The 23,271-nt window shown below is 45.9% G+C and overlaps 1 protein-coding gene across 8 annotated transcripts in view; it reads left to right on the top strand.

Moving 5' to 3' along the window:
- LYRM1 (LYR motif containing 1) overlaps positions 1–23,271 on the top strand; it is a 146,201-nt gene that overhangs the window by 93,286 nt on the left and 29,644 nt on the right. For all 8 annotated transcript variants that reach the window (XM_078665082.1, XM_078665080.1, XM_078665087.1 and 5 more), the window contains one exon: positions 12,648–12,806. In XM_078665082.1, the coding sequence (XP_078521208.1) occupies positions 12,648–12,806 (159 nt within the window). The remainder of the gene's footprint in view (positions 1–12,647; positions 12,807–23,271) is intronic.

The raw sequence follows: 23,271 nt of genomic DNA, 5'->3' as shown, positions 1-23,271 counted from the left end.
GCACCTCTTTGCATACAGTGTTGCTGCTAAGTGATACACTAGTCTTGGTGTGCTTGTCAGCACAATCACTTCAACAGTGGTCCCCTCTGGCATACAGTGTCACCGCAACAAGGCTGTATAGCTTGATGCGCCCTGCACGATGCTCAATGCATGACTCAGTCTACGATGGCTCTCTTCTGGCATAAGGGAGTCACCAAATCACTCCTGCACACTTGAAACGACCTGATCAGTGCACAGCTGTCTCCTCGCACCGGAAGTCCTTTCGGTAGGGCAGGGCTCCCCACTAGACCTTTTTTTTACCTCCAACGCTCTTTTCTTCTTCAAAGGGCACACTGGTCTTGGGAAGCAGGCAGTCGCTAGTATACCAAGCTCTAGGTTAGATGGTCTTGGTTTCCCTGGGTGATACCCCCTCACGCAGTAGGGAGACTGGCAGGCCTTGACCTAGTCCTAGTAACAGGCAGAAGTCTTGCAGAGTTTCCTGTTCTCACACAGCCCATCTGGCAGCTTGGCAGATGACAAATGTTGGGGTCTCAACCTCCCCTTCTTATAGACTCCAAAGCTGATAGTCCCACAACACAGGCCATGAGAGTGACTAGAGTTCACTCCTGGTAGTCAGCCACATTGATATGTACATCAAAGGTTTAATCCTGGACTCCCAGCCCTACTCCTTATGATTCCTTTATCAGCCTAGTATTCTTCCTAAAATGTGTCCAGGCCCATTCCTTATAATCTATCACTCAATCAGAAATCACCTTTTTGAAGTGTGAAGGAGGAGTCTCTCTCTCCCTTCCTCCAGTATGTCCCACCCAGCTCACAGGAATGCAGCAATACACAAATCTGTCTAGGGGGATTCCTCTCTACTCCTCAATCTTCATCAGGCATCTCTGGACTTCCCAAAATGGAACCCATGGTCCTTCACATAATGTATCATTGTAGGCACACTTGCACTCCTTATACATACACAGCACAGTACACCTACTGTCCAGTGCTATCAACACCTTGTATTGTGCCACCCCAGGAGCACATACATCCAGCATACACAATCACTCTGTGCACACTGCTTAGTATCCTGTAGCCTTTCTGTATTGTGCCATGGTGTGCTATTTAAAAACACACACACTGCCAACATACACACTCACCAGGTGCCCGCTGCACAACACTTAACCCTTCATGTAGTGTATTTATTGTAAGCGCACTTACACCCAGCCCATGCTTTCATTGCGCACTTTTTGCACAGCACTACATCTCTCATGTAATGTATCCTAGTAGGCATACATCTACTCAGTACATGCACTAACCATGCTTGTACTGCACAGCGCTGCTCTATCTTTGTACTGTACCCTTCCCAGAAACACACGAATCCTGCATTGAGTCATTACTCGTGCACTGTGCACCACTCCACATCTAACTGCTGTAGGCCAAGATTGACTTAAGCACACTTCAGCCAAACTTTTATAAAGGTGATTTAGCCTGTAGGCCTCCTTCCAGTGACACAGGGTAAAATGGACCGGTTTACCAATACTGATTTCTACACAGTATGCTGCCACCACCACATGTGCGCTGCTTAACTCTAGGTAAATCTGGTAGACTTCCACCTCAATGAAGGTAGTGCTTAGGTGCCCTTTCCGGTCAAACAAGACCGCATTCCGTGAGATAGGCCCATGTCATTGCACACATGCATGATCCATATTTGCCTATGAATAGAAATCTGTACTGGTGATCCAAACACCTTACAGTTGGGCTCTCAGGGCAGGGGTGCACATCTCTGACCATCCAGAGGTATTTTTCGTCCCAACAGGATGTGTGACATAAATTGTGTTTTTTGTAATATTCATTTTATTCTGTATAATGCCTGCTGAGATTATGTAATAATTACTATGATTGTAATACTTAAGATATATGGGCAGCTTGTGTACAATACATAACTTCTAAAGGTAAAATATCAACAACTGCATGTGTCTACTGGTTCCAGAGGCCAGGTTGAAGGTTCATGCATGTACAAATAACTCCTGAAGATAAGAGGTTCTCTGGCATAGTTGCCTGACTCACAACACTCTGAATCTGAAGAGTGAAAGACACATATCTGTTCTTTTTTTATCTGAGGAGAGGGCAACAAGATTATTCCTACTTTCATAAAAAGATGTAACCAAGCGTGGACCCCTCCCCTCCAATTTGGGAGGTTCTCAACACTGTGGTTGCAAAAATAACTGATGTAAGCAAACTGATGCATATGCAGTCATGCTTTGGATGAAGGCTGGAACAAATATGTACACATTGATATAAAGACTTCATGATCCTTACTTAACACCTTGCAACCTCACACGTTATTAAAGATACGGAAAAACATGCAGTGTAGAATGCTATGGGAAGCATACCCATTTATTAAATACACAAGGAATAGAGGCTCACATAAAAAATACACTGTATACTGTATTGTGTTCTATTATATCATTTTTGTAGTGCCTACCAATATTGGGTGCTGAAGCACTTATCCACATGTGTAGCACGGTTCACAATGTGGGTGTGTAGTTGGAGGTGTGTTGTTTTCGATCTGTGTTGTCTTTGATGTGAGCCTATGTTGGTAAATGTTTCAGTGTTATGCGTTATGACCATCAAGACACAGTTATTGTGTTTTGAGATACAGTTCCTAGAGGTGTAGTTGTTGAGAGGATGTGTTAGAGAAAGGCACACTTTTAAAAAACATATTTGTGCTGTGCTAGTAGCTCTGTTTAGCTCTGCAGCTCTCTTTATTGTTGATAGGTTTTAGGTCTGACCTTTGAAACCGCCTTAGCTTCATACTTAATATACCTATATTTGGGGCGAGGTGAGGAGGTGTTTGATCAGAGGACTGTATCCTTTGCTCTCTTAAATTGTCAGTCATATTTTTCTACCCTCATGGGCAATGTACAAAAGTAAACCAGCATGTCTGACAGATGGGTCTTACAGATTGCTCATAATGGCTATATCATGCCTTTTCTCTCTTCCCTGCCTGTTATCCCTCCCAAACCAGAACGAATTTCGGAAGAGCACCAGTCCATCCTGCTACAGCTGGTGTGCCTGTTGCTCTCCCAGTGTGCCATTGGAAGTGATTGGGAGAGTCATCCAAACAATAGGAGCTACAGGGGGGAGAAATGGTCAGGCCGCCGCCCACTTAACGCATTACAAACCAACAATAGGCCTGATCATCAGTAGTTACATCAAAATCTGTATATCCAACAATCGAGGGGTCACCTAAAACTTTTTAACTCCCTCCCAGACTTATCTAAGTCGCTGTGTTGTGGTGTATCTTAATTCAAACGCTATACCATCATAGATCCACCCTAATATAAATGAAAAAAGTGTGGAACAGGGAGAAAGCACCTCACGGTAGCAACACCAAGGGGACCGCTGGCTGGTACTCGTCAGCAGGTCCACTTATCATCATCGGTTACTTTCTCTCTGCAAGAATAGAAAAAAACGTGTGTGTGTGTAATTAACAAAATCTCAAGCCCATGATATCAAAATCAATATAGAAACCTAAATGTGAATGCAATATCTATACATGCTTTTGACATGCATGCCCTTTGGACCTCGTAAGGATATGGACCGACAATCCTCACCTCTAAAAGATGGTGAAGCTAACTAGCTTGAGATAACTTTATTCGATGCTGCTAGCTTCCCAAATTAAAAATGGTTCCCTTCAAACCATGATCATATATTGTGAGCCAACATGTTTCGTTGCCAAGGGACAGTTCGGGCAACTTCGTCACGGCTACTGGGGTTCCAAATCAATACTTCATGGGAGGTTCACATCAAACCATCTGGTTGCGTCCATACTGCATACCTGCAACCATTAAAAAGGGGTACAACACGCGTCAATGGATCACGTCTCCTCGCAGTGATTGCCCACAGGTCCTATCACCACTACCGGACACGTCCGGTCCTTTCACCTAATTGAGGACCGGACGAGCAAGGGCACAGACAAAACTTTGGACCGAGAGGGGGACGAAGTCGGGCCCAGTTGAAGTCCAGTGAGGTCCAGAGTGTCGAGACGGTCGAAGGTCAGTGGTTTCTTCTTGTAGAATCTTGTCCACGTCAAATCTAAAGAGCTACAGTCAGGTAAGCCCTTTTGTACCCGACAGGAGAGGGTTGGACAGATTCAGGCGACCCTCCTAGGATCCCCTTCTCACCTGGACCAACATAAACGACGACGGCACCATTAAAATCATGAACCTCATCCACTCCGGCTCTCCGTCAGACCCATGCCCACACAACATCTTCAACAAAGCCAGCTCCACGATCACACCCCATCTCTGCAAGGCCATCAACATCCCCTTCAAGACCGCGACCTTCCCAGAAAGCTGGAAGCACGCAGAGATCAACGCCTTACTCAAAAAACCCAAGGCGGATCTCAAGGACCTCAAGAACTTCCGGCCCATCTCCCTGCTCCTGTTCCCAGCGAAGGTCATCAAGAAGACCGTCAACAGACAACTGACCCGCTACCTCGAGGAGAACCGCATCCTGGATCCGTCCCAGTCTGGGTTCCGCAGCAACCACAGCACCGAAACTACCGTCTTCGCTGCCACGCATGACATCAGGATCCTACTGGACAATGGCAAAACTGGGGCCCTCATCCTCCTGGACTTGTCAGCCGCCTTTGACACTGTCTGCCACTGCTCCCTACGCACACGCCTCCATGACCCCGGGATCCGAGACAAAGCACTGGACTGGACCACCTCCTTCCTCTCCGACAGAACCTAGAGCGTCCGCCTCCCCCTTTCCGATCCAAAGCCACCGAGATCATCTGCGGCGTATCTGAGGATCATCCCTCAGCCCGACATTGTTCAACATCTACGTGGCACCACTCGCTCACGTCTCCCGACTGCAAAACTTCAACATCATCTCCTATGCCAACAACACCCAGCTGATCCTCTCCCTCACCAAGGACCCCCTCACCGCCAAAACCAACCTTCACGAAGGAATGAAAGCCGTCTCTGATTGGATGAAGATTAGCTGCCTGAAACTGAATTCAGACAAGACGGAAGTCCTCATCCTTGGCTCCACACCCTCGGCGTGGGACGACTCCTGGTGGCCGACCGCACTGGGAGCAGCACCAACACCCACCGACCGCGCACGCAATCTAGGTTTCATCCTCGACTCAACACTCTCCATGACCAAACAAGTCAACGCCGTCTCGTCCTCCTGCTTCAACACCATCCGCAAGATCTACAGGTGGATCCCCACCGAAACAAGAAGAATGGTCACCCAGGCCCTCGTCAGCAGCAGGCTAGACTACGGTAACGCCCTCTGTGCAGGAACCTCGGCCAAATTCCTGAAGCGACTACAACGCATACAGAACGCCTCCGCATGCTTGATCCTTGACATCCCTCGCCGCAGCCACATCACACCCCACCTAAAAGACCTGCCCTGGTTTCCCGTCAACAAGAGAATCATCGTCAAGCTCACCCACGCACACAAAGCACTCCACAACACCGGACCGACGTACCTCAACAGACGACTCACCTTCTACACCCTGAACCTCCAGCTCTGCTCCGCCGACCCCGCCCTCGCCACCGTCCCCCGCATCGAAAGACCGAACACCTACGGCAGATAGTTCTCCTACTTCACCGCCAAAACCTGGAACACCCTCCCCATCCTCCTAAGGCAGACCCAGGACCTACTCACCTTCAGGAGGCTACTCAAGACCTGGCTATTCGAGCAGTAGCTGCACCCCTCCCGTCAGCGCCTTGAGATCCTCACGGTTGAGTAGTGTCGCTTTACAAATGTTATGATTGATTGATTGATTGATAGGGGAGGGGCAGGACAGAGGGGAGGTTACTCCCATGTCCTTTGTTCAGTTTTGAGCCAGAACAGGAGCCAATGGCTCCCAGAACTGGTGTGAGCTAGACTATGCACAGGGACACCAAATGTGCCCGAGGTGCAGACTTTCAGGCACTCTGAGTGCACCCACCTAGCCTCAATACACTAAATCTTGTCTGGGAGGTGATCACACCTCCCTGAGACAGGATGCTTATTGTGCTGCCTTCCTCAGCGTGAGCTTGGCTCAGCTAGATGAATAACAAAGAAGTACGGAGGGATGAATCTCAAATTTATTCTCAGTAAGAGCACAAGTAATTACCCTGACGTTACTGTTTAGTTTTACACAAAAGTTACAAACGATTTAGTTTCACACACATGCCATTGAACCAGTCTCTGACCCACAAATCACTTCAAAAATAAATTCATCAAAAGACATACAACAATATATACAATGACCAACATAAAACATACAAATATGTGTGTGTGTGTGTATATATATATATATATATATATATATATATATATATATATATATATATATATATACAAAACACAGTTTCTCCAATACCCTAACAAGATATTTGAAACACTAGTGTTCACACCCGTAATATCTGAGTGATACACTAAGAGGTAGTCCTTCTAGCACACGAGGTACAGCACCTCTCTATCCTTTAAGAAATATGCTTCTAAATAATTCAACACGTTTGCATTAGTGGTGACTCCTCTATCAAAAAGCTGTAGACGCGGACGCGTTTCAGCCGTCAATTTCTTCTGGCCTCCTCAGTACAAGGGTAAAGCAATATCAATGGGCTTGCGTCACATCAGTCGGTCTGCTCTCTATCTCAGAGCCGGTACCAATCCCTGAGTCAAGGCATCCTCAGCGTTACGGTGCTTGCCTTAGACGGTGTACGCCATCTGGTCCACCCGGGCCTCAGTTTCCCGTTTGCCAAAATTACTTCGTGGTCTGTCCACCTCCAGTTAAACAGTATGCAGCTTCAATCTGTTCTGTTAGTTCCCTGACTCGAAATCCACATGTGACTCAGCAGCAGGAGGGCAGAAATGTGTCTGGTCCATTTTGTGCTGTCTGGGTCGAGAAGGCTGGCACCAGATAGGCCAGTGACCCCCACGAAGCTCGCTTCGGAAGGGTGTAATCCTACCTCTAACACTGGTTACCAGTGTTACTTCAGATTCGAAGGTGTTTGATACCAAGCATGATATGTTTCTATGCAGACGTTTGTTACCAAACTCAACATGTTTTGTTTCAGCCGTTTTCGAGATAGCATTTACTGAAAGGTTCTAATGCGCCTCTACCTATATGTTTGGCTGAGTCACAGACAACTCGGGATTCCGAAGGCTGCAGAGGGGCTCTGCACAAGCAGGGGCACCCTCTCACGTAAAACCCAGCACCCTGCCTTCAGGATTGATAAGGCCTGCTATAGGGGTGACTTATAAGTTTTAATTGTAGTGACCTATAGATATAGTGAACCTATATCTAAAGGAAGTGGTGCAAGCACCATCTTACACAGGGCAGTAGCAGACCTGTAGTTCCATTTTGCATGGCCTCTCATGGGTGGCATAATACATGTTTCAGCCCATGGGAGGCCTCTGGGTTACCTCTGCCCTGGGTAAATGGGTACCATATACTAGGGACTTATAAGGATACCCTAGTATCCAATCTGGACTGTATCAAAGTACATGCATAACAACTTAAAGGAGTAAACAGATTGACTGTGGTCCTGATTAGCAGGATCCCAGTCAGACTAGTCAAAACAGTGCAACATCAAGCAAAAGGTGGGGATAACCATAAGAAGCAGATTCTACTTTCCTACACTGAAATCCTATCTGATTCACTCACAGAGCCTTCATTCATTGGGGAGATCCCGAACAGTGAGTTCAGGGTTTTTCCTCCTCAGCAACGAGTGTAGGACCTCCATTCTATGATCCCTATGTTTCTGGCTTGGTCCAGGACCATATTGAGAGTGAATATGTGTCTTCTCGAGTCTTTGTCTTGAGAATCCTTCTTGTCAACGATGCAAGGTGGGCCATGAATGCCCTGCAATAAAACCTTAAGTTTCACAGGAGCGTGCTTCAAGGAAGCCTTTCTGATAGCTTTCAGGTTTTAGAGGAGATAGCTCAAGATCTGCTGTGGTGACTGCTCGAACACAAATTGGTCCAGCCTCCGGCACCACTCTCTTCCCACCCAGTGTTGATGGCGGTGACTGACGCATCGCTGCTGGCCTGGGGATGCCATCTGGTGGAGGTGGAGATCAAATGACTCTAGTCTTCATCGGAGGTCCAGTTCCACATCAATGTGCTGGAGCTGCAAGCAATTTGTCTGACTCAGTGTCTGCCTGCCGTCCATGGGGAGGTAGGTGCAACACCATTGCCATTTGGTTCCTGAGGCGTTGCATCTCTAGTTGTGGTTCGGAGCGTCATGGCATCTTCCTGATTGTAAATCACCTATCAGGGTCCCTGAATGCCAGAGTGGATGAATTGGCAGATCACAAGTGGTGTCTGCATCCAGAGATGGTGCAGCACATCTTTCGAATGAGAGGAGAACCCTGGCTAAATATTTTCACCACCATTGGAAACGTGGTGAGAACATTTTTGTGCCTTATAGTTCAGATAAGTACAGTCCTTAGGAGGGGCATACCAGTTGAAATGGAACAAGGGACTCCTAAATGCCTTCCCAACTCAATCTCTCATGTACCGAGTTCTGAAGAAGATCAAGATTGACCCAGCACAAGTTATCCTGGTGGCCCTAGATTGGGCCAGGAGACTGTGGTACACAGAACTCCTGAGCATGAGCATCTGTCCTCTGCTCAGGCTGCCACTTCACTAGGACTTCCTTGCTCAGCAATAGGGTTAGGTCCCCCACCAAAATCTGTGCAATCTACACTTATATGCATGGAGATTGAGTGGCACCAACTGTCTGCACTCGATTTGCCATCTGACATGGTGGATGCCATCCTTCCCACTAGGTGCCTTTCCTCCCAGAAAATTATGCTGGGCATGGGGCAAATTTGTAGCCTTGTGTGGTGTTTGCAAGACTGAACTCTTACATGCAAAGCTGTCTGGAATCCTTTTGTTTCTTTTGGCTTTAGCCCTGCAAGTCCTTGTAGTTGGAACCATAAAAGGTTATTTGTTTGCCTTTTCTACCCTCCTACTCTTGCTGAACCAACAGTCCTTGTTCAAATCACATTTTTCCTCCCACTCAATTTGTGATGCCACAGTAGGATCGTAACTTGACACTGATATTTCTTATGAATACTACCTTCAAGTCAATGCATAGGTGCTTGCTGTGTTTCCTGACCCTAAAGATCATATTCCTCATTGTAGTTACAACAGCTTGGCGCATGTGTGAACTAGAGGGATTTTTGTTGCAAGCGCCTTACACCACCTTTTTCTTGGACAAACTGGTGCTGTAGACTAGGGTAGCCTAGTTGCTGAAAGCAATGACTCCCTTCCACATTTGCCAATACATTACTCCACCATCGTACTTCGTCCAGCCCCCAACCCCTCAAAAGAGGAGTAGAAGATCCAGCGTTTGTACCCTGAAGGCCTTTAATCTTTTACAGTGACAGTACCAAGGACCATCAAGTGGATGGTCAACTTTATAAGGAGTTCTCTGGTGCGAAGAAAGGTAAGGTGGTGCAGAATAGGACTGTGTCAAGGTTGATAGTCCTCTGCATTAAAATCTGCTACGTATTGGCCCATAATCAGTCTCAGGAAATTCTACGGGCCCATTCCACTGCTACTGCTGCTTTGGTATACGAAGTGCCTGTCCTTGACATATGCTAGGCTGCAGAATGGGTGTCGGTGCAAACGTTCACAAACCACTACCGCCTTGACAGCTACATTGGCAGGACTTTTTGATCTGAGCCCAGTCTACACACCCTCCTCCTTGGGGAGATATTGTTTGGGTACCTGTTCCAAAGTGAGGAATCTGCAATTAGAATTGTCCATCCAAAGTACGTTATCTTTGTTTAATGCTCCTTATAGTGAATAACCCATCTAACCCCAGATTCCTCACTGCTCTCCCAACTCCCCCTTCACCTCCCCCATTCTGTGGAGTGGCGTCCTTTTAACATCAAAAAGATTACAATTTAGTATTATCAGCTCACTGTTACCAACATTGAAAGGATAAAGATAAGAAACATTCTAGGGATGGCGCTTATTTTTGGCTCCACTCTGTCACTTCTGGGTCAGTGTGGAGTAATCTCATAGCTGGACCACACCACGTAGCGGCACATAGGAGCACTGCTTTAAAAAAAATAACCAGATCCCGTTCGGCGCTTGGTGGATATTCTAAGAAATCAGTCGTTAGATAGAGTATCTCCCAGAAAGAGCATGATGGAAGGATTTGATTTCATTTGATTTGAGAATTTGTATAGCGCACGAATGTCCGGGGGCGTCTAGGCGCTGAGCGATAAGGTGCCAGAAGAAGAGTAAGAGTGGAGATTCAGTTAATGAAGAGACACGTTTTAATGCCTTTCTAAAGGAGAGCAGTGTCGGGCTATTTTTTTTATGTCAATCAGGAGTGAATTCCAAGATTTCACTGTTCCCTGAATAACGCTTCTTCCGCCCCAATGAGCTTTGATACATTTGTTTTCTTTTTAGGAATTTGCTATGTGATGATCTTAGCTTTCTGCCATGCAAATACTAGGTTAGGTGTTGTTTCAAGTACTGAGGACCGTTCTCATGCAATGCTTTGACCGCCAGGCATAAGGATTTAAACTTTATACTTTTTTCTTCTGGGAGCCAGTGCAGATTTCTCAGTCCATGAATGAAATTTAGGAATACCCAGCAGCAATCTGGCTGCTGCTGCATTGTGCAGACATTGCAACTTGAGTAAAGGGCATTTCCATAATCAAGTCTGGACAGAACTAATAGTATCACAAGTGTTTTCACGGAATTTGGTGGTATAAATGTATGAACTTTCCTAATCATCTTTAAAATGAAGAAGATAGCGGAGGAAAGATTGCTGAGCTGGTGTTTAAAGGTTAAGTGATCATCAAATATGATGCCCAGATTCTTCACCTTTTTGACTGGGACCAGAAATTCTCACAAATCAGCTGGCCACCACCTGTGCGACCAAAAGGAAGTGTCAGAGCCCAGCAGAAGTACCTCCGTCTTTCCCCCGTTCAACTTTATGCAGTTCAAGCTTATCCACCGGTTCACCTGTGTCATACAGCAGTTGAACCGGTCTGCTGTTTCCCCAATATTGAAAGAGATTCACACCACTAGCTGGGTTTCGTCAGCGTAGGATATCACAGAGGAGCCAAACTGTCTGCTTATTCCAGCCACGGGGGTCACATAAAGGTTAAACAGCATAGGGCTCAATGAAGAGCCCTATGGAACACATCAGGGCAGCATAAAATGCTCTGAGAAAGATGTTCCACACTGAACATATTGAGCTCTGTTGCTCAGATAGGATTTAATTAATTTAAGAGCTGCCTCTGAAAGCCATTTGACCAGTATATCATGGTTCACGGTGTCAAAAGCCGCAGATAGATCTAATAAAATCGATGCGGCTTGCCACCTGTGTCCAGGATTGCCCTCAGTTCTTCAGCTGCCATGACCAAGGCTGTTTCTGTCCTGTGCCATTTTCGGAAACCATATTGCGAGGCATTTAGAAGCTCCGCAAATGATATAAAGGTTGTAAGTTGGAAGTTCAGTATCTTTTCCAGAACCTTAGCTGGGAAAGATATCCTGGAAATTGGTCTATAACTGCTGGGATCACTTGGATCCAGATTGGGTTTCTTTAAGAGTGGTAGAATCGAGACTGTCTTCCAGGGATCAGGAAAGATACCAGAACAAGGGATCTCTTTGAATATTATCTCCAGTTGTTCACTTATGGGATCCGGAACAAGGTGAAATATTTTAGGAGGGCATGGATCCGTTAGAGCTCCAGAATGTGATGTTCCAACCACCTGGGATATCTGTTCTATATTCAGTGGATCAAAGGAAACAAATGCAATAGACAGTGTGGAGGATGGAGCAGCTGTCGTACTTCAAATTGAATCTGTGTCTCTGTCCGTAAGGGACCTGTACACAGTCTCCACCTTATCCTTGAAGAACTGTTCTAGAGAGTTACAGAATTCCTCACTGCTGTCCATGCTGATTGGTTCTGGTATGTTGACTAGGCTTTTGACTGTTGTAAAGATTGCAAGATTTTTTAGCCTGCAGAATTTTTGCTGAGAAATACTTGCTTTTTTTATTCCACCATCATTTTCTTGTAGTCGGTCAGCGTTTGAGCATATTTGTTTTTTTCTGGTAAACCATGGTTCCTTCTCCACAGTCGCTCTGACTCCCTACATAATTGTATAAATAAATAATATTAAAGGCCCAGTAACTTGTTCATTGATTTCAGTCTCTTTTGAGTGAAAAGGGTAACCATAGGATGAGTGACCTGTATGGTATATTTGTTCGGTGGAAAGAGTCTAAACTAGGGCCCAGAGCCCTGCTAGTAGAAACTAGGGGATTGAATCCACATTCGGTGCGTGCACTGCATGCCACTGATGAGTGACACACCAGCAGCTTCTGGCTTTTAATCAACAGCCCTTGCAAAAAGCAAACGTACATGTCCCAGAATGTAACTCATTGGCTAAAAGGTCTGGACTGGGTGAAGGTGCGAGTATAATGATGGGCGCTGGGCAACACGGCTGGTTAGCCAACTTTCTGTCTGACCCAGCAATATTTTCATTGGTGATTTCTTGATTAAATTTGTAAATATTTTCAGAATATATTTTCGACATTTGTTTTTATATGTTGTTACACAATGACAAAGTAGCATTGAATATAATAAAAGATTGCCTTTGTTGTCCTAAGTTATATCATTTTTTTAGATGACAACAGCAGCACGACAAGAGGTTCTTGGTCTTTACCGGAAGATATTCAGACTAACAAAAAAATGGCAGGCTTTGTCAGGAAAACTGGAAGACACCATCAAAGAAAAACAATATATTGTTGATGAAGCCAAAACATTGTTTAAGAAAAATAAACACGTAAGTACAGTTCATTACTATATTCAGACGTGGGTTTTGTTTAAATATGTAGCTATACGAGAACTGTTGTGATAGAAGACACGCGTGCCACACAAATTCTCAAATAAAATGCAAAATAAAACTGTATCTTATGTGAAGAGGGCTTCTTTGGCCTGTTTTAGAAAGTTCTTATCAGCACACAAAGGGCTTCAGAGCTTTGTGCAAGGAAAATGCAAACAGTATACCTCAGATGAAAGAAAGCTAAACTAAAAACCACAAGACAGGAGTCCCTTTGGAGTATATATATTTCATTGCAGGACACTAAATGCATCCTACCTGGCTGATGAGCAGGGGTGGACCATCTATATTGGCCAACTAGGTATTTATCTAGGGTGACAAGTTAAGTGGGACGCCAAATTTGAAGAAAATTATACTTTAAAATAAATAATGGGATACTGATGGCATGGTTGCCTAGGACGCCAGTTAGCGGCTAGTCTAGGGCTACAAGTAGCTCTAGTTGATCTGGAGGTGAGAGAAAGAAGAGACATCCCAAAGGTTGTAAAGAACGGTTTATTAGGACCATGTTAGATATTTGGGGTACCTGTCATGCGATGCACTCCATTCATCTATCTTCACCAGTGCAAGCAGGCTTAGTCTTGGGTTAATACTGTGTAGAAAGATGCAGACATCAGAATGGTAAATGTTATTCCTCAAAAACTCAAAATCTCCATTATCCTTCCCAACAAAAAGCAACAGTACCCTCTGGTAATGGTACATCTGGGGTGGGGGGTAATAGGGAGTTGGTAATGAGGGCCATTAAGGGGTAGTTCAGTTGTAACGAGAGCTGGCAGTGGACATTCATGTACAGGGAGGGTGAGGGTTGAAGGAACTTCACAGAAGACCATGCACAACTGGATGGAAGAGGCCCTGTTTGGATCCATATTGGGCTAAGCAGCCATTGGCTTTCAGCCCTCTGTTTAGGACAAACCAGGCAGAAAGAGAGGAGGGTGCTGGTTGCATTGGTGAAAGCCTCTCGACATGTAGCCTCAGGTAGCAGGGAGGAGTAGAGTATTGAACGATCCATTAGAGCAAAATGACTTTCAGATCTGCCTATTTCTGTCCATGATCGCGCCGTCAGTTTACTTTTTTTGTGACACCTTTTTCCAGCATCTTTAAGGTCTTTAATATTTTCCCTTATTTACTTCGGGGGAACCACATATTCCCAAAATAAGTCCTGGAATCTTGTGCAGAGCGCAGTGGTCCATTTAGCAAGTCTCAGGAATTTTCTGTCCTACAAGGTGAGGTCCTAAAAAACACTAATGGTCAAAAACAGGAACATTGTGGTAAACTTATTTAGCTAAAATCAATCAAAACGTGATCGCCTTTCAGAAAATCTTTCATCTTGTGTTTTCTCCCCCTTAGTTTGTGGCATGTCCCATTCTGCACACAAGAACAGCTGCTTGTCAAAGCGTGCCTAATGCAGGCACGTGAGGCTCAAAGTAGAGAAGTGAAGTCCCACCCATATGGTGACTACCATTGGAAATAGGACGTGTTGAGTGGAAATAAACACTTTTGTGACTCTCATCCTTATTTTGTCCCTTTTTTCTTTACTTTTCATAAGACAGGGGAAACCCAATAAGCAATTGGTCAGGGACCTTGGGTACGTATATAATTTCTAAAGACCGGGGTCCCTAGACAACTTCTAGTTAGTTAGTGGAGAAGTGTGGCTCAATGGTTAGAGCGGCAGACCCTGATGCAGAGGTCTAGCCCGGGACCAGGGTTCAATTCCCCGCCTCGGCGGGTCTTGGGCTCAAAAATTCCACGGACCTGATAATTCTCACCTCAGTGCCTATTCCAATCATGGAGTCCCACTCTGCAACTCTGGGCAATAGCTTGCTTAATCTCCACAACGGCCCCCACAATGCTAAGGATGCGTGGACTCCACCTTGGGGGTGCCCAGGAGTGGACACCTCACAGGGAAAGCCAGGATGGGTTCCACAGCGGTATTCATACAAGCGCCTTGAGACCCTTGCGGGAGAGTAGTGCGCTATACAAGTATCAATTTACATTTACATTAGGTGCTGTAGGTAATAAATATAAACTACATAGATTCTATATTCTTTGTCCAGCCGGACTGAATTGAATATTTAGTAAGTACATAGAAAGACATTCATACAAAATTCAAGTGGGACACAACCTGCATCCTACTACCACATTTGGACAAACAACAATTAGGGGAGAAGGTTCAGGCAAGGAGAAAGAGACTGTAAACTAAAATAAATTAGCAGACTTGAATAGCATGGAGACACCATTGTAGAAGAGGCTATACAGTGTATTTACATGCCTATGGTGTACAAATCATTGACGGCGTTTTGATCCCGATTGTCAGAATAAAGGGATTGTCTTCAGGGCATTAGATTATTCCTGCTTGTATACTTTGTGCTCAAGACAGTACGAAATTCCTGTCCGAGAACATTTAGCAATGATTACTATTTAGTACTCGTTTAGTGAGCAGTCACGAGGCTAGGTTAAGATAATTGACCTGCCTAAAAACGGACTTGGTAACCGAGGGACAATACATCGGGAACTGGATTCCTCAATTGGAAACCGATCTATTTTGTCGCAACACACAATGGCAGGCGGAGGTTGAATCCACTATGGTAGACAGAGGGAACCTCGAGATAGGACCATGCTGCGTGGTCCAAGTGAGCGGTAGCTGTAGACGCTGCTCGTAGTAAGTGAACCACAAGCAAATATTAAATTCTGTCTGGCTGGACAAAGAATATAGAATCTACTTAGTCTATATTTATCACCTACAGCATCTAGAAGTTGTCTAGAGACCCCTGTCTTTAGAAATTACCCTTTTTTATTTACTGTCACTCTGTTTTATGTGCATTTGCCCCTTTCCATATTTTGGAAACACTGCCTTTTCTGACCTCATCACCTATACGGAGAATATCAGTATGCCCCACAAATAGCCTGAGAGCTATCACCCGTTCACCTACTCCGCACACCTCACAGCTGGCATATTCTCCCATCTTGGGTAACAGTCCACAACCAGCAAATCACACAACCAACATTTCCACCTACAATACCTTATGCAAGCACCTCCCACAGCAGCCATCCAGCACACCCTACAGTTGTGCTTGTCTTTTGGGGAATTGTGGTGTAAGGCGGTACTGTGGACATAGATATGGCAAGATTCCCTGTACCATTCTATAAAAGTCCCTTCAAGAGATTTGAAAATATCCTCAAACCAAAGGTTGACCAAACCATGTATTTATAACCTCCTCCTTTCATGTGGTCCTTTACAGCACAGCTGTTGATGCCCACATCTAAACTCGACAACTTTACAAACAGTCAAGCATCAGACAGTGCTACTGTGCAAGCACATATTCCCCAGAAACTGTTCCAGAAGACAAGGTGATTCAGGAAGGGACAAGCTCTTAGATAATGGAGACAGACATTTCACCAAACAGGTGAGCCTGTGAAAAGAGAAAAATGCGAAAGGGGCAGTAAGGAAGTGAAAACTATGACAACAAAATCTGAATATTCTTGGCAAATTTGTAGAATTGTTCCTCAAGTGTTGATTTGAGGGTCTTCTCAATTCTGAACAATAAAAGCTCTTACAGACAGGTGAGGGAAGCTTGCGTATTCCTGTTTTCAGCATGATTGGTCCTGGACGAACACGCATCGGTTACAGCCTGATTGGTTATGGACGAACATGCATCGGTTACAACCTGATTGGCCGAGGACGAGCATGCATCGGTGACAGCCTGATTGGCCATGGACGAACATGCTTCAGTTACAGCCTGACTGGCTGTGGACGAACATGCGTTGGTTACAGCCTGACTGGCCATGGACGAACATTCATCGGTTACAAGCTGATTGGCCATGGACGAATATGCATCGGTTACAGCTGATTGGCCATGGACGAACACGCATTGGTCATAGCCTGATTGGCCATGGACGAACACGCATTGGTTACAGCCTGATTGGCCATGGACAAACATTCTTTGGTTACTGTCACGCCTGCCTAGCCTCCGTGGAACGTACAGACGAACTACCGAGACCAATCCAAAATGGCCTCGTGGCAAAGCGCATGCGCGAGGAGTCCGAGACGGAACTTAGGCTCGTTTCCCCAGGCACTCAGTGCTTTGTGCTCTAGTCTCTTCCCTGTTGAAGCGTCACTACCGCTTGGCCATTTCCTGTTACTCGCCCATGTTTGGTCGTGGGCACTCGTCCTGGAAATTGAAGCACAGCTTTCCTTTGCCGTGCTGGTTTGTTTAGTTTGTGTAGTCCTGGCTTGGGGTCACTTTGCCGACCTCTTCTGTCTCCCAGATTCCAGAGCATTTGAAGATATAGCAGACTACCTGATTCCTTTGCCGATCACTGTCCTCTCTGTTTATTCTCACGCCAAGAGTTTTTCTGTGTTTCTCCTGAGGGGCAGTTCGGAGATACCCTGCCTCATTTCCTGGTAGCCCCTCGTGTTCTGCTTAACGTGGGTGCTACTACTTATTTGTTCCCTCGTCCAGCGCCGACTGTCTTTCCCCGGTGTCACTGTGACATTCTCTGCCCTGTTTCTTGCGTGCCCGTCGTTGGGCCGGACTAAGGTTCCGCCGAACGGCCGGCATTTGCTTGAGCAGTGGTTTGAGGGGTTTACGGGGCATTGTGGGGTTTGTGGTCCGCCTGGTGAATTCGTCATTTTCTTTTTGCCATTTTTTTATGTTCGTTCCCTGGACTTCCCGGATTCTGGCATTCATTACGGTACAGGGACAAGAAGAACGGATAAAGCGCTTGTAGCGCACTATATTTACTTTGTGTTCTTGTCACATATTCTAGTGGTGTTTATGTATGTATTTATTGCCTTCTAGGCAACTACTTCTGTGATCCCAACCTTTTACCATACAGATCAAGTAGAAGTGAGATGATTTGGGTTAGGTAAGGAGTAGAATCATACCCTTATATAGGTACATATCAGTGTCATTACCTGAGGTAACAATTCATATCCCTCAATATAGGCCATATTGGATATCCATAGGTTCTACGATCACATGTACGTTTCCAGATGATGTCCTGGTTGCTTTCATTGACTCACCCTTGTGCTCTCAGGTAATAGGTGGTTTACGTAGTAACATTGTGGGTTTGTGGGTTGACTGTTGTTGTATTAACCCATTATTCCTTGTAGCTTCATCTTCCAAAAGAAGCAGAAGAAAGCAGTGTCCGAAGAGTCCAGTGTTTTGTCTCCCCCTACTTTCCTTGTTTTGTTCCCTCCTTTCCCTTCATATCGCCCTGTGTCCTAGTGTTTGATAGGCACAGGTGGCGTAGGGGGGAAGGGTTGGGGTTCTCGTCGGCTCCTGGCACTCCTGCAGAAACCGCTATCGGATCCTTACAGAGCGCAAAGCCCACGTTGCTTTTTCTGCCCGAGTGCCATGACCCCAGTGACTATGGGAAGATCTGGCCCACATGTTGGGCAGTCTCCAGTTAGAAACCCAAGCATTGTCCCAACAGGTTGATACCATGCAAAGAGAAAGACAGTCTGAGGTTGAAGCCGGAGGGGGATCAGGGCCCAGCACTTCAGCCCCAGTTGTACACATTACTACTCCCAGTCAGTCCTGTTAGCTCCTCCTGAAAGATTTTCAGGTGGCACGGCTAAACCGTCTACATTCATCAGCCAGTGTCAGTTACACTTCATGTGCAAAGCCAGCTGCTTCCCGACAGACCAGTCCAAAGTCGCCTTTGTTATCTCATATTTGGGGGGTTCAGCAGCTGACTGGGCTATCCCGCTAATAGAAAGGAATGATCCCATGTTACATGATTATGGGTCATTCAAACGGGAATTACAGAAAATATTTGACAGGCATACATTTACCCATTCTGCAGACACCGACCTGTTGTCACTCAAACAAGGCACCAAAGAGCTTTCAGCTTATATCACAACTTTTCAGAGATTGGTGGCAGAAGCAGATTGGCCTGAGAGAAAACGCAGTGCCCTGTTTTATCGGGGTCTGCGAGACGAACTTAAGGATGCGTTATCACATGTAGTGGATCCTCCTGAGGGCTGCCCTGAACTTATCGACCTGGTAGTCAAATTAGACCATAGATTACAGGAACGTAGAAGGGAGAAGGGACGTCCTGATGTTAAACCCTATCTTTACCATAGAAAGACAGAAGCCGTGAAAACAGCTGATGAGGTTGAGCCTATGCAGATTGGGTCAATAAGAGGACCTTTGAGTCAGGAAGAAAGGCAAAGGAGGAGGGACAACAAGTTATGCCTCTATTGTGGCAAAGCTGGCCATTTTTTGAGAAATTGCCCTGTGAAGCCCTCCCAAACCAAGAAATCGGAAAACTAACAAGCCCGACACCTGGAGAGACTAAGGTGTCGGGGAGCTCGGGTCTGATAGTCTCCTCTATAGACACCCCTTCTGTCATACCAAGCCATATCTATGTTTCTGCTAGCTTGCTGTATGATGCAAAGTTAATTGAAGTACTTATCATGTTGGATTCCGGGGTACCGGAAATTTTATGGACACTGATTGGGCTAGACAACATGCCATAGAGTGAACGGATAAAGAGACGTGGGAAGACGTCACCACTATAGATGGTAGTGCGCTGAAATCAGGGCCTATCACTCAGCAGACAATACCCTTATATCTGACGCTAGGGCAAGGACACCATGAGAATCTGTCTTTTGATTTAATCAAATCTCCACAGTTTCCTGTACTATTGGGGTTACCATGGTTACGTGCTCATAATCCACGAGTGGATTGGGGTACTGGTACGTTGGAGTTTTGCAGTGAGACATGTAAGGAACATATGTGTGAGAAAGGGAAGGGTAACACACTTGCTTCTACCAATTCATCTGAATTACCCTCAGAGTATGCAGATTTGCGCATTGTTTTTGATGAGGTGCAAGCAACTAGTCTTACCCCTCATAGGCAATATGACTGCCGCATTGATCTCCAGGCAGGGGCTAAAATACTATGTAGCCGGGTGTATTCCCTCACTGAGAAGGAGAATGTCTATCTTCGGGAGTATCTCGATAACATGCTTAAGATGGGGTTTATACGGCCCTCGCGTTCTCCCGCCTCCTCATCTCTTTTCTTTATACCGAAGCGGGAGGGTGGCTTGAGATGTTGCATTGATTATAGATCCCTAAACGACATCACTATAAAGAACAGATACCCACTTCCCTTGATTTCAGCCCTCCTTGACAGAATAAAGACCGCCACCGTCTTCACTTAGTTAGATCTACGTGGAGCATACCACCTGGTGAGAGTCAAGGAGGGGGATGGATGGAAGACGGCCTTCTGTACGAAGTTCGGTCTTTACGAGTATTTAGTGATGCTGTTTGGGCTTTGTAATGCCCCTGCGGCTTTTCAATTTTTTATCAATGAGGTGTTAAGAGATCTAATAGATGAGTTTGTAATCGCCTATATTGACGATCTACTCATTTTTTCATCCTCACTGACTGAACACAAGGGGCATGTAAGACAAGTACTGGAGAGACTACAGGAAAAGTTTGTTTTGTAAACTGGAGAAATGCTTTTTTCATGTGCCTGAGGTGGCCTTTTTAGGATTTATAGTGTCTTCCTCTGGCCTCCGGATGGATCCCCAGAAAGTGGAAGCGATTCACCAATGGCCCACTCCGTGCTGCATTAAAGAAGTACAGAGCTTATTGGGCTTTGCCAATTTTTATCGTCGTTTTATCGATGGGTTTACAAAATTGGTAGTGCCTATCACCGCTTTGCTGAAGAAAGGTATTCCTTTCCAATGGACTCCTGCAGCTGATGCCGCTTTTGCTACTTTGAAAAAGGCATTCACTCGAGCCCCTATACTACGACATCCTGATCCGGCTAACCCATTCTTGGTGGAGGCGGACGCCTCCAAAAAAGGCAGTGGGGGGTGTTCTTTGCCAGCCAGACCCTGAAACAGGAACCAGTCACCCAGTGGCATATTTCTCACGTAAACTTAATCCTGCCGAAATGAATTACTGTACCGGAGATAAGGAATTGTTGGCCATTAAGAAAGCATTCGAGGAATGGAGACAGTATCTATTAGGGGCAAACCACACGGTGACGGTCCTAACGGATCACCGCAATCTACAGTTTTTTAAATCTGCCAGGGCTTTGTCTATGCGCCAACTAAGATGGACTCAATTTTTTAGCGAATTTGATTTTGTGATTTTATACCGACCAGGACATAAGAATGGGAAGGCAGACGCCTTATCCCGTTTAGGGTATGTCACCATTGAAGAACCTAAAGAGACGCCTCCCATTATAGCCCCAGACAGGTTCATAGGAGGGGTCTGTTCTGAAGGTGATTTCCTTGACAAAGTAAGGCAAGAACAGATGACAGAGAGGATGGAACTTATTACAAAGTCACAAGAAACAGTCCGGGTAGGAGACTATTACTATGTAGATTGTGGGTTAGTCCTCCCCTCTACAGAATTGCAAGGCCAAGCCCTCACATGGTGTTATTTCTCATCCCTTGGCTGGACATCCGGGTTACAAGAAAACCTTAGAATCATTGAAGAGACAATTCTGGTGGCCAGGAATGGGAAAGGACACAGAAAGGTACATACAAACCTGTCACGTATGTGCTCAGAGTAAGGTATCACATCAAAACCCTGTGGGATTATTACGGCCTTTACCAACACCCCCGAGACCCTGGCACACAGTGTCCCTGGACTTTATCGTTGAATTACCTGTCACAACAAGGGGGCACAACACGCTTTTGGTAGTAGTGGATACGTTTTCGAAATTAGCTCACTTCATACCATTGACAGGGTTACCTACAGCCAAGACCATGGCCTCTGTGTTTTTGAGACAGATAGTCAGATTGCTTGGTTTACCTTCAGTATTGATTTCAGACAGGGGGTCACAGTTTGTGTCTCGTTTTTGGAAGGGTATATGTGCTCTTCTGTCTGTTGATGTACGTCTCTCATCTAGCCATCACCCACAGACAGATGGACAAACGGAGAGAGTTAATCAATGATGTGAGCAGTATATCAGATGTCAGGCTTTGCAGTCATTGACTGAATGGGATGAGTTGGTTTGGTTGGCCGAAATGGCCTATAACAACAGTCGTCCCACATCCACCGATTTTACACCTTTCTTTTGTACGTATGGTTATCACCCTCGACTCCTCCCTGGTTCTCCCTCACCATGCACAACCCCCGCAGCTAGTGAATTAGTGCACGAACTTCAACGCAACCATAAGCTTGCACAAGACACTCTGGAACAGGCCAAGATAAGGTATAAGAAGGGAGCTGATTCACACAGACGACAGGAACCCACTTACAAGGAAGGGGATGAGGTTTGGTTATCCACAAAACACGTCAGCTTAAAAGGGACATGTAAGTTTAAGCCCAGATACATTGGACCTTATAAAATCACAAAGGTCGTAAATACGGTAGCCATGAAGCTTGAACTCCCCCATACGATGAAAATCCATCCTGTATTCCATGTCTCTTTATTGAAGCTTGTAACACCTGGGACGGTTTTACCATCCACTCCTCCACCCATAGAAGTGGATGATGGGTTTGAATATGAGGTTGAGGCCATCATAGACTCTAGACGAGTCAGGAAAAGATTGCAGTATCTCATACATTGGAAGGGGTATGGTGTGGAAGACAGGACCTGGGAACCAGCTAGTCAAGTACACTCACCCAAATTAGTGCAGTTGTTTCACAGACAGCATCCCCATAAGCCTAAACCTGTGGGGGGGATCCGTAGGGGGGATGTACTGTCACGCCTGCCTAGCCTCCGTGGAACGTACAGACGAACTACCGAGACCAATCCAAAATGGCCTCGTGGCAAAGCGCATGCGCGAGGAGTCCGAGCCGGAACTTAGGCTCGTTTCCCCAGGCACTCAGCGCTTTGCGCTCTAGTCTCTTCCCTGTTGAAGCGTCACTACCGCTTGGCCATTTCCTGTTACTCGCCCATGTTTGGTCGTGGGCACTCGTCCTGGAAATTGAAGCACAGCTTTCCTTTGCCGTGCTGGTTTGTTTAGTTTGTGTAGTCCTGGCTTGGGGTCACTTTGCCGACCTCTTCTGTCTCCCAGATTCCAGAGCATTTGAAGATATAGCAGACTACCTGATTCCTTTGCCGATCACCGTCCTCTCTGTTTATTCTCACGCCAAGAGGTTTTCGGTGTTTCTCCTGAGGGGCAGTTCGGAGATACCCTGCCTCATTTCCTGGTAGCCCCTCGTGTTCTGCTTAACGTGGGTGCTACTACTTATTTGTTCCCTCGTCCAGCGCCGGCTGTCTTTCCCCGGTGTCACTGTGACTTTATCTGCCCTGTTTCTTGCGGGCCCGTCGTTGGGCCGGACTAAGGTTCCGCCGAACGGCCGGCATTTGCTTGAGCAGTGGTTTGAGGGCTTAACGGGGCATTGTGGGGTTTGTGGTCCGACTGGTGAATTCCTCATTTTCTTTTTGCCATTTTTTTATGTTCGTTCACTGGACTTCCCGGATTCTGGCATTCA

The sequence above is a fragment of the Lissotriton helveticus genome, chromosome 10, assembly GCF_964261635.1.
Source record: "Lissotriton helveticus chromosome 10, aLisHel1.1, whole genome shotgun sequence".
NCBI classification, from domain to species: domain Eukaryota; kingdom Metazoa; phylum Chordata; class Amphibia; order Caudata; family Salamandridae; genus Lissotriton; species Lissotriton helveticus.
The sequence above is the reverse complement of the archived record's forward strand: the minus strand, read 5'-3'. Positions and strand labels throughout refer to the sequence as shown.